We start from the raw sequence: 15,689 nt of genomic DNA on the forward strand, positions 1-15,689 counted from the left end.
CAAAAACAAAAATTAAATTCCCTTTATTCCAATTTAGAGATAACATTACCTTGAAATTATGAGTAGCCTATAACACTTTTGTCACCTATTTTACAAAGTTAAAAGTCACAAGAACTAGTCTTATTTTCAGAATTAAAATAAATGAGAAACAGTGTATTCCTTGATTAATTTATCTCATTATAACGGTCAGGTGATGGTGCTGAGCGCCCAGAATCATCTCTTGTCTTTGGCACAATAAGCTGAGTGGACGGGAGAGTTCAAGATACAGAAAAATAAAAAAAAATACATAAAATAGTGTATACTTATTGACATGTTTATTCTTGATGTGAGTTTTCATGATTAGTTTAATAATTATGTACACAAATTAGGTTATCCACGGAGAAACAAATAATATCAATTGCATTAATATAACAGCATTGAAATACAAAACTGGCACAGAGGTATGTATAATTATAATGTAAAGTTACTATGACTGTTATTTTTTTTTTTTCTAAAGTAAGCTACAAAATAAATGTAGCGTATGTGACCGTTGTTTCTGCGACAGCTCTCTGGCGCATGGTGTAATATGTCAGTGTCCAATTTCCTCGCTTCATTTCGATCACTCCTTGCAGATATAGTGCATTTGTAACAATCACGTTCTGTTTAGTTTCATTTACCCTGTTTTCTGTTTGCCTGAGTTCTCATTGCTAGTTTGTTTGCATGGTTGCTAATTACGTTACACACCTGTTTCATGTTATGTTGATATTATCCCTGTATATTTAAGCCCTCGGTTCCTTCTGTTCCTTGTTCGGTGTGTCATTTATGTTGTTGTAGTTGTGTTTCTACGTTGTTTACTCCTGCGATCTCCTGCGTGTTTTTGTTGTTAAACTCTTTGTGTTGAATTCTCTGTCGTCGTGTACTTACTACAGCCACAGCATTTAACTGCCAGCATTTAACTGCCATGCACTATTTAGGGATTAGAGAATGAGTGAATACTTGAGCAATACTTCGGACACTTTAGACAACAGAGTCAACAAGGATCAGTTCCTGTGCTCAAGTCAATCCCAACTCTAGGGCTGTTCACTAGTGAGCATTTTTTCAAAAACATTACATTTTGAACTGTAGTGTATGCCGTGAGGAATAAAATTTTGCCTTGGTATTTTTAAGATTTTCGACCTATGTGAGATGTCAGTTTTTCCTCTCTTCTCTTCTAAAGGGATAGTTCACCCAAAAATGAAAATTATCCCATGATTTACTCATCCTCAAGAAATCCTAGGTGTATATGACTATCTTCTTTCAGCCAAACACAATCGGAGTTAAAAAATATTCTGGCTCTTCCAAGCTTTATAATGGGAGTAACCAATATTTTTTTGAAGCCCAAAAAAGTGATTCTAGTTTATAAAGTTATAATTATGGATAATTTTCTTACAAAAACGCATCTTCTTCAGAAGGCCTTTATTAACCCCCTGGAGCTGTATGGATTACTTTTATGATGGATAAATGTGCTTTTTTGGGCTTCAAAATCTCACGCCCTTTAAAAAGCTTGGAAGAGCCAGAATATTTTTGATATAACTTGGAAAAAAGATAGTCCTAGGATGGCTTGAGGGTGAGTGAATCATGGGATAATTTTCATTTTTGGGTGAACTATCCCTTTAACTATATTCATTTGCTCCATCAATATTTTTACATTTTTATCACGCTTCATGTGAAAGAGCCTCAAAAGCTTCTCATTTCACATGCAGAGAGGTTGTTTACAGGTCTTCAAGGCAAACACCCTGTCTGTTTCTAAGGCTCAAGGAGAGGAAAAAGATGCAGAAAAACTAACATTATAAGTGGGCCTCAGGGAAAAAATCTAAAATGTATATAACCACATGTTAGGGAGGGACGCTTTTATCCAAAGCAACTTAAATGAGGAACATCACAAGTAATCTATTATAAAGGCTAACAATATTTTTGTCCACAAAAGTATATGTTAGATTAATTGAGGTTGAAGGACTGTTCCACTGCAGAGAAACAGGGTGAATATTTTAAAAAGCAACCTTGTGCCTGTAAAACAATGACCTGAACTGTAAGAGACTGCATGACTGTTCATCATACTAACCATTCTAATGCTCTTGACTTCCAGTGAGGCCTCAAAGCTTTTGTTCAAGATCAAAAATAGTTTCACTACAGCAAATTTGCTTTGCTGAGGTTTTATTTAGCAACGAAATGATAGTTTGTCTGCTGCAGTGTTTGTAACCATGGCTCTGTTCTGTCTCACAAAATATGACTAAGAGTTTAATGACACTGTGCGTGATAAATTTTTTTCCTTCTTGTTTTTAGGTCTTTGACAGTGATGGAGGAGGACATCTCAGTACCATTCCCCCTTGTAGTTTTAAGGTATGTCAAAACTCTGGCACTAGAAAAAGCTCAGTTTTACTGGGTTAAATGTTAAAAATACAGTTACACTTTACACATTACTTATATTAGTAATGTCTTTTTGTTGTAGCCAGAGCTTGACATTAACACCCACCAACCCGTCAAATGCGGTGGATTTCATATATAATATATACGTTTTTCAATTGTAGTCTTTTAAAAAGGCACCTGAAATAATAAACTAAGTGCAATGTAGTGTTGTCAAAAAAAATTCGATACATATCGATACTGAAATATATGAAACACTTCCAATATTCATTTTCCGCAGAATAGATACACGATACCAGCTGCTCTTTCTCTCTCTCTCATCTCTCCGACAGCAAGTTGACACACAGACCCTCCTCCCCTCACTCACTCGTTTCATTTGCTCCAGATGAATATTGTTGCTGTTACAGGGCTTGAATTTCGGCATTATTGTGCATATTGCGAATAATTTTACTAGAACTGCCCTTGACTAAAGATTTTTCTAGTCGACTAGTAGTCGTTCATTTAAGCATTTAGTTGACTAATCGTGTGTTTATATTAATAAACCATATAAATCATTATAATGAGCCTTTAAGCACACTGGCAAACATAATTATAAATGTGACGTGAAAAAACAGAAGGAGACTGTCTGAACATTTTCATTTCTCATTTCTGTGAGGCAAGTATATGCTGAGTTTCAGTTCATTTTTGTGACGCGCTCAAGTTCACAGAGCCCGAGACGGCAGAAAGCGAATGCTTTTTGTTTTTATTACTTTACAAAAGCATGTTTTGTCGTTATTTTTAGTTCAGAAAAAAAAGCAAACTGCAGAAAGCATTTACAGTTTTGAATGTTGGATTATTCTTATCTGTATGATCAAACATGATGGAGTATTTTAAGTTAAATGCAAGTGATCGCACCGGTTCCTCCAATGTCATGCAGTAAGTGCGCTCTCCACACAAACACTTGGATATGCGTCAAATAATAGCGTGCGTTTATCTAGGTTAAGATTAGATCTTGCATGCACATAAAGCCACCTCTCAGTACTAAATTGAATTCTTTTTAGCTGCTTATTGCACTTAAACTGTCAAATAAACAAAATAATGTCAAAATGCCGGTCTTGGTGAGTATTCATGTAAACACAGTCAGTTATGTTTTAAGTGAACATAAACAGATGAGAAAGAAAACGCATGTGTAACAGTATAATTGATCTGTGCGTCAGGTCTTAAAGTGACAGCAGCCTAATAAACCTGCTGACAAATTATGAGATATTAAAAATATGGCAGTTTTTCCCCATGGTATCGATGTCAAAATTGTGGCCAGTGAAAATGCTGAGTGGCTAGTAACTTTGGAAAACCACTAGAAACATTGGCTGGTGAGCAAAAAGTTAATGTCAAGCCCTGATTGTAGCTAATTGATAGTCAAATTTTGATAGGTATTGTGTTTCACTATGAGGACACTTGTCCAGAACTGAGACAGTGTGTGTCCCATAAGGAGAAAAAGTGTCTAAAAGTGTCTAATCAGTTTATTTATATAGTTTCCTGTCTCGTTTCAAACGAACACGTTCTATGGAATGAGGAACGTGTAGATGTTGTGATTTCTCGTGCGGCTCTAAAGCACTGTCCATGGATCCTCACTGTATGCCACTTCAGTAATCCATGGTGACCAACACACTGATGTTGCTAAGAGACCGTGGTTATTCTCGACAGCAAGTGTCTTCATCATTCCATCTTTAGCATGTTCCGGGTGGAGGTTAGCCTCCATAAATGATTTTTCCCACTTTGTAGAGGAAAGTCTGAATTCAAGGCTCTGGTGCTGAGAGCCACACACACTGAGGAGTGTACACTGGGCGGTTGCCCTTGGCTGCTCTGTTGGAAAGTTGACCGTTACTGTGTTAAATGAATGCACACTCATTCTGCTGCTGGTCAGGGCTCCATTCACACCCCTCACTGGACAAACAGAGGGTTATACAAATGGTAACTGTCTTTCCCTTGCTAAAAAAGACCATTACTTCATTGAGTGGGATGTGTGGACGGTCTGTACCTGTGGAACTGAGACGTGACACATTTTCTCTGGCGTGTTCTCATGTTTGTTTCCGACACCAAAGACTTAATCCCCAATGAAAGAACCATAGTGTGTTTTGTTTTTTAGTGACACATCCTTGAACAAGCACAGAACGAAGCCACTGAACGTCATGCTTATGAGTCATGGAACAGTGTCGTGCTTTAGTTTTAGATAGTCTTTGAATTTATAAGTGCTTATGCTTGCCTATAAATCCCTTGGTTACTAAAAGCTATAAATGTATCTAGATCAGATAATTTTATAGTGTAGGATTTATAAGGAAATCCTATAAAATCCATCTTTAAACACACAACTAATAAATGAGGCATAATAAAGTGTGTTATTAATAGGTAACTTACTGACTAACCAGGGAATAAAGTTATATTCAAAAAGTCTTTGTATTGACCTGATGAAAATTGTTCATCTTTGTCATCCTCCTCTTTGTTTTCTTTCACAGCGGTTGGGTAGTTTGGCTAATGTTTACTCAATCATGCCACCTGAAGGCAGCCAGTGGGATTGCAGCCAGGAAAATACAACATCCGTCTATATGCCAAATTACCAGACTGTTACGGTTCTTCTGAAAAGTCATCACACTGTCATGGATGTCTTGGCTGAGACCTGCAGGGTAAGATCAGTGCATTCAAAAAGAAAAATAAACGTAGTGTTCAGATTAATTACCTTGATTTACCATCACACCCATTTTGATTAGTTTGACTCACACACAGACACACTGTTGTGTTTGTATGTGGTTGTATACTTCACTCCTTTATCTGATGTTATGGGTGACATTATAAAAGACAGCATCTAGGGAAATTCATTATCATATTATCATAGATGACATTATGCCCTCTGCATGACAGCTGTCTTAGTCAGAAATCTGTGACAGCAGGCTGACATTTCTTCTGCAACTGACTTTTCTCACACAATTTTAATTTCACACAGTCAGTTTATTTCTATGAACACACATGCACTACCGTTAAAAATTGTCTGTAAGATTTTCTTTGAAAGAAGTCTCTTAAACTCTGATTAAATATACAGTAAAAACAGTAATATTGTGAAATACTGTTACAATTTAAAACCCACTTTATATTGTCTTTTGTTTTATTGTACCTATGTACTAACATTTAAATTAATAATTTGATACAGTGCACTTTTTGTGTACGTGTTTTTACATTTTACTTCTATTTAAAAAACCTACATGTAATTACATCTATTACGAAATGTCTTTTAATAATAAAGTAAACTCAGATAAATACATAAGGTGTAAAGAAACGCAAACACGGACAACGAGTTTGTCAGATCTATCTGTATAGTCAATCAATTACAGTTTTAGATGTGTTTTTCGTGGCATTTACACTGAAAACCAATGTTGTATTTTTGCAACTCAGTGGGCGTAACTGCAATCCATGAAAACTAAGAACAAACACAACTGAATATGTGTAACACACAATAAATTTTTTTGACATTAAGTACATAATAGTTAAAGACACCTAAGTGTGATCTTTTAAAATAACTGTTTTCTATTGTAATATATTTTAAAATGTAATATATTCCTGTGATCAAAGCTGAATTTTCAGCATCATTACTCCAGTCTTCAGTGTCACATGATCCTTCAGAAATCGTTCTAATAGAGGGTATGCATTGATGTCACTTTCCCGTCGGAACACGCTCCCTCAGCCGGACTAAGTGGCAAAAGAGCTGCTGCCTGACTGGATTAACTGAGGAAACTGCGAAAATGCGAGTAAAACAAACGATTATCAGTTTAAAGGGTTAGTTCACCCAAAAATGAAAATGATGTCATTAATTACTCACCCTCAAGTCGTTCCAAACACGCAAGACCTTCGTTCATCATCAGAAAATAAATTAAGATATTTTTGATTAAAACCGATGGCTCAGTGAGGCCTGCATAGACAGCAAGATAATTAACACTTTCAGATGCCCAGAAAGATACTAAAGACATATTTAAAACAGTTCATGTGACTACAGTGGTTCAACCTTAATGTTATGAAATGACGAGAATACTTTTTGACTTTATTCAACAATATCTAGTGATGGGTGATTTCAAAACTCTGCTTCATGAAGCTTCGAAGCTTTATGAATCTTTTGTTTCGAATCAGTGGTTTGGAGCGTGTATCAAACTGCCAAAGTCACGTGATTTCAGTAAACGAGGCTTCGTCACGTGTTTTGAAATTTCAGTGGTTCACCACTGGGGGGGCGTGACTTTGGCAGTTTGATTGATTTGATAAATTGGGGAAATGCATAAAGCAAATCTACCTGTGAACGCTTTATATAAATACAATATAGGTAGGTGTAAATCCGGGTGATCACTTATATCAGTGTTATATACATCATCATATCGTCCAGCGCTAAATCTTATATAGTTTTTCGTATAGTTTTTGTCAGTGTTTATTTAAAACCATTAAATTATGCAGAATATACTGTAAGATGGTAAATATTTAATTGATGAGTTGTCAACACAATATATAACAATACAATATATAGGGTATGATTTTACCCCAAAATCCAACATATTGACACAAAATGACAAATCCACGTTTCTCTGCCTGGAGTCCAATTGTTTCTGTGAATTGCATTGATCCATTTGTTTCTCTTTTCTGTAGCTTTCTGCACTCTGTAAAAATATACCTCAGATTTCTTATCACATCTATCTGTACAGTCAATCGCACAGCTCTTTCCAGTTTTGGATGTGTTTTGTGTTTTCCGTGGAATTCACGCTGATAACCAAAGCTGTATTTTTTTCCACTCTGTGGGCATAACCGCAGTCGCTCCGGCCAACAGTGATGTCACGTGCACGCTCTCTATATGCTGATTTGCTGCTCAAAAAACATTTCTTATTCTTATCAATATTGAAATCATGCTGCTTAAAAGTTTTGTGGAATCCATAATAACTTTACTGTCACTATTGTTCAAATTAATGCAATCTTGCTAAATAAAAGTATTATTATTTTTATTATTTTAAATCTTACAGACCCCAAACTTTTAAATGGTAGTTTAGTTGTTCACACTAGAGGTCTTCACGGGTTCACTTGGATCCAAAAACCCGAGACCCGAGCGGGTTCGGATCCAAAACTTTGATGGGTGTCGGTATCAGTGGCCTCGGGTCTCGGGTAATTTAAAATAAATGTGCTTTTTCTGAACGGACCCGAGAAGACCCGAATTCTTTTAAACTATGTCAGGCATTTAACAAAATTTTATCATTTATAACATTTCTATGACAACGTTATCTCACTTTTTCTAAGTACTCTCTGAATCCGCGTGTCTATGTGCAATGGACTCTACGCATGGTTGCTTCCGCATTAGACTCAGCTGCTCCATTTTTGCCTACAGTTTCAGCGAGTGCCGTCAGCATGGATTAAAATCAACTTTAATCATCTATTGGTCAGGTAAATAACATTATGCCAAAAGTTATAGGGCGTATTGAGGTTACAGTGACGAGTGATTGGCAATGAGCTTTCAGCACTTCAGCGCATACTTATGCATTCATGTCAAGTGCATTTTTGAGAAACGCACGTAGAAAAGGAATGAACATTTGTAACCTCGCACACAGAAATCCTATAGCATAAGATCCATCAGGAAAAGACTGACTGCAGGGCTGCAGGCTGTGGACACGTCAATGCCGTTTATGTTCGGGTCCAGTCGGGTTCGAAAATGAATGCCGTCGGGTCGGACTCAGGTATAATTTCATTGGGCCTGCCTCGGGTCAGGTTTTTCTTTTATGCAAGTCGGGTTCGACTAAGAAGTGGTTTGGGTCGATTCGGGTCGGGTACAGATTTTAGGACCAGAGAAGACCTCTAGTTCTTTTTTTTTCTTTTTTTTTTAATAAAAACATACCTACATTTCAGGTTTGCATTGAAGGTACACATCTTATCAGTTTGCTTTCCATGGGAATCGAACCCATGACCTTGGTGTTGCTATAGTGCCATCCTCATACTGTACAACTTGGTGCAATATGTCTTGATGCCGTATGTTTTATTTGTTGTATGTGGAAAGGGCTGAAACTTAAGATAGATTTCCCTCTCTTAGCTCATGGGCCTGGACCCCAGCCTGCACTGTTTAAGGCTGAGAAGATGTGTTGGAGACATGATGGAGGTATCGACACCATCAGCTGTTGAGCTTTTGCAGAACTTGGTAAGATATTGATGATGGCAAAGCTTAATGTTCAATAGCTGGATAACGGCCCGGTTCTTAAAAGTCTAAAGTTGGTGAACTGCATGATTGTGCACTTACCTACACGTCTTTGTCACCCTAGTCATATGACGAATTGGAGGTCTGCCAACTGAACGTCTACACTCTGCACATGTCTAGACCCAGTCTAACTGGTGACTTTGGTAAGTGGCTGTTTTTAAGCTCATGGGGATTGATGGCACTTTATGATGCGTGCCGTTTCTCACGTTTTTTTTTTTTTCTTGTCCTCAAGGCTTTGCTGTTACAGGCTATGTAGACAACCTCAAAAACAGCCGTATCGTTGTCAGTGAAGTTCTCCCTGATGGGCTTGCTTTCAGCGAAGGTACATTTGCTTTTATCTCTGAGTTTATGTAGGTTATGCTGATTGGATATGTTAGAAACATATTTTAGATATTTGAACAAAGAACAAAGAATCCCCTGTAGTGAACACACCGGTTTTTTCAGGTATCACTTTTGAAGGGTATTATAACTCTCATTTCCTTCATTCCTGTTGTTTTATATCATTGATAGGTCTGAGGCCCGGTGACGAGATTGTGGTTCTGAATGGTTGTGAGGTGTCTTCTCTGGACCTGGCTCTGATACAGACTTTATTCAACGATCAGAGTCTGCAACTGACTGTGAAACGCCATCCACCCTCCATTCGCCGCAGTTCAGACACTGTAAACACACAGACTCTGCGTAGGGATAACCTCCAAAACCACCAAAGAGCCAAGTCCTCAACAGGTAGAGAAGAACACATATGTTCCAGAAAAATGTTTGATGTCTGAGTGCAGCTCAATTTTTGTGTCAGCACATTAATGTATTCACACACAGTGATTTCAGTGCTCAATAACAAAACTTTGAAAGGCTAGACAGAGTGGAACGTGTGAAGTGAAGTATACCTGGGCCTTAAAGTAAATACATGGACTTAGCATAGGTTTAGGGTTAGGTCATGGTTAGTACCAAGTTATTACCCACTTATTGTAATTTAGTACCTAGCATGTACATGCAGAACAGGAATGTAAAATTAAGTGCTGCCAACATCACTAAGACGTCTTATTCACCTCCACACAAATCTGTCATATAGAGACCACTTTACATGATTCAGTCCATTCTCAATGGTTAAAGTCAAGTCCCAACCTACATTTTTATTTTCCCTTTTATTTCCCTCTAGCTTTGCTCAGGCATACATCACATTTAAGAAATAAATTGGGTTGTAAACTCATGTTAACTTGAAGCTATCACATGTGTACTTTGTAAAAACTAATTTTGGTAACACTTAAGCTTACGGTCCAATTCTCACTATTAACTAGTTGCTTATTAGCATGCATATTACTAGGATATTGACTGTTTATTAGTACTTATAAAGCACATATTAATGCCTTATTCTGCATGACCATATTCTATATCTTACCCAATAACCTTAACAACTACAACAACTACCTTACTAAATATTAACCCTTTAAGCCCGAAGTGTACCACCGGTGGTACATCACCCACGCGAAAAAAATTCATAATCAAATTACTAAGCACTGACAGGAATAACACAAAATAGGTATAATTTTAAAGCTTAGAAACTCAGCTTTTTAATGCATTCCACCATTTTGATCAACTCTTAACGAGTGCTGAGTCATCCCTCTAAATCTGAGTGTACCGCCCGTGGGCGCCACCTAGCTACAAAAAAAATTATAATCATATTTTTCAAAACTCCTGCCTTGATCAACACAAAATAGGTGTCATTTGAAAGCTTAGAGTCTGAACTTTACAAGGAATGCAATTTTATTAACTCCTAAGTAGGGCTGAGTTATTTGCTGATAAATACTTTTTTTTTTTTTTCACAATTTATTAAATACTTTTTTGTACTATGTACTGCAATGTGTCAAAAACATCATACAGCTCAGATAATCATGTGTTATATGTCATTTGAAAGTTCTCACGGTGTAGAATACAGCAAGCATAATTGTTTTGGGCTTTGACTAAACGACAAACAACTTTGACTATATACAGATGCTGCATTTATGTCCAATTTTAACTTCATGAAACATGCTCTGATTGTGGAAAATAGCATCATTATTTACAGCAGATTCTCACGATTAAAATGAGTCCAAAATCATATTACAGACCCCATTATTACAGATAAAGAGATATTCCTCATGAAGTTACGACACAGAAAACCCCACAGGCGCTAACTAAAATCAGATGTGGCTTTCATATGGCGTTTTTGTTTATAACTTCATGAAGCATGCATAGATCGTAGAAAATGGCACCTCATTACTTACAGTGGATGCTTCTGATTAAAATGAGTCCAAAATCAACATAGGCCCTGTTTCCACCTGGTATTAAGATGAGTTTTAGTCGATCGGATCACAAGTGGACGACACTAAATACAGGTGTAAATGGGGTGTAAAACATTTTGAGCTTGTCCACTTTTGGCCACCTCCAGAGGTAGTCGAAAACACATTCGACCGGATTGTGTTCATGGTGTAGACGCTCATGTGGTCAAATGTGTTCAAACAGACACAAAAGACCTCCTTCTCTCCGCCTACTGACACAATAAACATTATGGGAAGTGCGCTAGCCAGGCGGGATTTAAACTTTGCTGGCTGAAGCCATAAATTTGGTTTGAAGGCGAAAAACATACTAAGCACAATGTTCTCTAAACATTTCTGTTTTCTAACATGTACTTACCGTGTTCAGCGCAGTCTCGCAGTTGTCAGAGCAGAAATGAAAGCTGATGCTCTCTGTGTGTTTTCCTGTAGTCCCCGGTCACGTTCATATGCAAATTGCGCGTGGTTATGTCGCCTATTAAATCAAAACTTCTGAAAAACTTCATACGTTTACACACCCATAGACCCTCCCCTCGAAGAAATCAGGACGGAAGTGGTTGAAAGTGGACGAAAGAGACTAAAAACACCAGGTGTAAACGGGTATGTGACTCCCTCATCTACTTGTGATCCGATCGACCAAAACACATCTTAATACCAGGTGGAAACGGGGCCATAATCTCTTGCGTCGATCACAAGATATTCCTCATGGAGGAACGATTTTAAAAATGCCCATTAGGGGGCGTCAAGGGCTAAACAAAAAAGCTACCTTGGTTCCAAATGCTGTAACTTTTCATTTCTTTATGCTATCACCACAAAATTTGATCCAGATGCAGCTCACATGTAGGAGAGCTTCATCAAAAAATAATTGTCCTCCTATGTAAAATTATAATAAAAAATTATATATCTTTTGTATTTTATCAGCAGTTTCTCAGTATGAGAATGTCCAAATGTAATAAATGTTTTTTTTCTCTAAAAATTAAAAAAGTTTTCTATCAAATGATAACTACCTTTTGACTGTCCTTGCTAGTTTTGCTATAGTTCTTTCATTGCTAAAAAACAACTCTAAAAATGCCTTCAGGGCTTAAAAGGGTTAATAAGCGGTAAATTAGGAGTTCGAGGTAAAAGCCATGTTCCCCAAACTAAAGTGTGACCTAAGTTTCTAAGAAAATGTAGTTTGTTAACCACTTTCTAAATTACACAAGCAGCCCAGTTCACTGCTTACACGTGAGTTCACTGCTCATATGTATCTGCTGCTCTTGAGGTTTCTGTAGTTGCAGTGGATGCAAATAGAAGCACGCCGCAAACATCTACATGACAGCTGGTAAGAAAAGAAGTACCACTTTGTGTGAGTGTTATACTTCTTTTCAACACACTGTTACTATCAGATTCTCTCTGTTCAGGTCCACAATCCAGCACTAAAGATAACATGCTGCAAAATTAATATAAAAAGTATTAAAAATTGTATTTGTTCCTGGTTTGTCATCTCTGCAGGGCTGCAGTATTGAACATCAGATGATATCGGTTTCTAAAAATAAAAGAGTCTGATGTTGTGTAGGCAGTGTTTTTTTTTTTTTTTTTTTTTTTTATCAAACATGAACTAAATATATCATATAAATACATATACAACAACTTTCTCTTTATTTGTTATGCGTTCACACTTACTGTTGTAGACATTTGACACTTGTCACACCTCACCCGTAAACTTCCTTCCCCCTGACTTCCTCAAACTGGACTGTTGTCTGTACTGTCTCAGTCATTTATAAAACTGATCAACAGAAAGCAGTGTGAATGCTATTCAGAGGGAGCTGCATGCTGGATTTGAACCCTAGCTGCTTCTGCATTTGCCTGGTAGGTTTTTGATAGAATGAACATCACAGCACATGCGTTGCTACATTTATTTATGATGTTGGGTAAAATTTTATGTTATAAAGTTGAAGTCATATCTTATACTAATTTTCAACCACTATAAAGACACTATGGTTTAAAGTAATCATTCTGCAGTGTTATTGAAACGGCTCAGCTTATTGTTGTTTTTTTTCTTTTGTCTAATTACGAAGCATCTTTTATGATCAGTGAGCAACATGGTTTTTGTGTCCAGAGCACTGGTTACACAAGAGACTTTTGCAAGTCAGACTGTTTTTTCCCCATAATATCTGTTGAAAGTTTATGTGCCAGTTTATATTGGGTGTCTTTAACTACTTAGCAATTACGTTATAAAAGTAAGCATTTGATACAATGTACGTATTGTGTACATACATGTTGTTCTTCAAAATTATTTCACATTTTCTGCTGTTGAGGTTGAGATATGGGTAGCGTTAGAGCAGTGTTGGGTAAGTTACTTCAAAAAAGTAATTAATTATTAATTACTAATTACATCATCAATGTTGTATTTAAAATACTTTTCTAATTACTCTGTCTGAAAAGTAATTTAATTACTCAATAAGTAACTTACTAATTGCTTCTTAAAATCCCTTTAAACCTTGACCAGATAGACAATAGACAGGAAACTCTTTTATTAATTTAGTCAAACATGGAATAGTTTAGCCTTTTATAGCTTTTTAAAACATTTTAACTTTATTAAAACGTATACTATAATACTTTTATTTACTTTTTAGTAACAAATAGGGATGTCACTATACCAAAAATCTAGTAGTCGGTACCGATACCACCAAAAGTGCACAATACTCGATACCACGGTAAAAATATATAAAAAATACGAATAAAACAATGCATATATTTTTTTCCAGGTAGGTCTACTTGTAGTAGTAAGTTAAAATCCCACAGAAATTGAATAATCAAATATAAAATAACTGCATAGTCATAACTGTATAAATTAAATATAGATTAATCCTTATTAAAGCTTTTTTTTGTTGTTGTTTGATTATCATTTATAATACAGACAGCCAATAGTACACAGTAGCATGTTTTAAAGTCTGCTGTCACTAAGATCTAATGGACGGAGACAAAATGATGTTACACATGCTGTTCACATTCTCATAACCAACACGAATATATGCCAAGACGGGCATTTTGACATAACTGTGTGTGTATTTGAACGTTTATGTGTAATAAACTGCGAAAATTTGACACTCGCGAGAGGCGGCTATGTGTGTGCGCTTTGGTCGAGAGCGCACTGACTGAAGACCGTCTCTCGGAGAGCGCGCACAGTTTTTTCTCTCTAGGACATAGCTTACATTTTATCATAATGTTCTTGCCTACCTGTGTCAAAAAAGTGAAGAAATTGGATTATTTCCATTCTGCAAAACAGCCACTCGCTTCTGCCCACATCTTCAGACAGCGACTACGCAGCCAACTGGTTCGAAGTTGCGAACTCACTCACAACTGCACTACAGCTAACGATTTTAAAGAGGCAGCGTTCACTTTTAACTTTAAACGACAAATTTAGATTTTAAATTCAATATTGATTTAAACAGAACTGTTGAACTAATTTACAGTATGTAACGCAAGTACATTATAAGTAACTGTAATTAAATTACCTAAAAATGAACAATAATCCCTTACTTTTCAGTGGATAAGTAATTTAATTACAGTAACGCGTTACACCCAACACTGCGTTAGAGCTAGAGGAAGGTTTAAGAGTAGGTTTAGGTTTGGGACATGGTCAACAGTGTAAATACATTTTGTAATTATTTTGTCGCCTCTGGGTTGCTTAGTTGGGGACACCTACTATTCAACAGTATTATATAGATGAATGTATATAGATGAAATGCTCTAAATTAATAACTAATGATTTTAAAAATGGAACTAAATCAACATTGAACTACTCAAGCTAAACAATGACACTATTTTCTTCTAGAGCTGCTGTACAGCCGAAACAAACTTTGTTGCGTAATTTTCCTCTTATCACTGTAAAGCTGCTTTGAAACGATCTGTACTGTAAAAAGCGCTATATAAATGAAGGTGACTTAATTACATACAACTACTTTAAATGTAACTGCAATAAAATGACATGACATATATTACAACTATTTTGTGTAAGTACAAAGTATAAGTAACTTATGACAAGTGGGTCCTAGAAAATACATTTCAGCATTGCAGTATGGATAAATATCAAAATGTAACACTTTAGTCTAGGGTCCAATTCTCACTATAGTTGCTTATCAGAATGCATATTACTAGGATATTGGCTGTTTATTAGTACTTATAAAGCACATATTAATGCCTTATTCAGCATGACCTTATTCTACATCCCTTAATCCAGTGGTCTCAAACTGCCGGCCCCTCTCCCTCCACCAGTCCTGCAACTGATCTCAAAAATAAAACATAATCCGACCCGCTAAATTATTATTATTATTATTATTATTATTATTATTATTATTATTCTCTAGTTGTCTCATACCATATTCCATATTCAAAAGAATGACATGATTCTATAAAAAAAAAAAAGAAGAAGTGCGCAGGCAGATTTGATGAGAGCTGGTTCGGGGCTTTCGTAGTTTATTTGTTGTTTCGCTGCAAAGGGCGAATGAAATATGTTTTTTTCCAAACCGAAAAGTAAAGTGGATGAGGAACACAGACAGTTTCAAGAAAGATGGACATTGCAGTATTTTTTTGTGGAGTTTAATGGAAACGCTACCTGTCTGATATGCAAAGAAAAAGTCGCCGTTCTAAGGGGCCGTTCACATATCGCATCACATAAGCGGCTGCGCCGCTTTCTCCTTCTTTCCATGGTTGCTATACAACCATGAGCTGCGCTCTCCACGATGACGAGGAAGTTTCAGCAAAAGAAAAAAATTATT

The 15,689-nt window shown here is 36.5% G+C and overlaps 1 protein-coding gene across 5 annotated transcripts in view; it reads left to right on the forward strand.

Annotated features, from left to right (window-relative positions):
* The window catches only part of tiam2a (TIAM Rac1 associated GEF 2a), a 127,389-nt gene that overhangs the window by 72,477 nt on the left and 39,223 nt on the right, over positions 1–15,689 (forward strand). For all 5 annotated transcript variants that reach the window (XM_051868115.1, XM_051868112.1, XM_051868116.1 and 2 more), the window contains 6 exons: positions 2,302–2,358; positions 4,875–5,042; positions 8,462–8,566; positions 8,688–8,766; positions 8,856–8,945; positions 9,134–9,346. In XM_051868115.1, the coding sequence (XP_051724075.1) occupies positions 2,302–2,358; positions 4,875–5,042; positions 8,462–8,566; positions 8,688–8,766; positions 8,856–8,945; positions 9,134–9,346 (712 nt within the window). The remainder of the gene's footprint in view (positions 1–2,301; positions 2,359–4,874; positions 5,043–8,461; positions 8,567–8,687; positions 8,767–8,855; positions 8,946–9,133; positions 9,347–15,689) is intronic.

The sequence above is a fragment of the Ctenopharyngodon idella genome, chromosome 17 (genome assembly GCF_019924925.1).
Source record: "Ctenopharyngodon idella isolate HZGC_01 chromosome 17, HZGC01, whole genome shotgun sequence".
Lineage (NCBI taxonomy): Eukaryota > Metazoa > Chordata > Actinopteri > Cypriniformes > Xenocyprididae > Ctenopharyngodon > Ctenopharyngodon idella.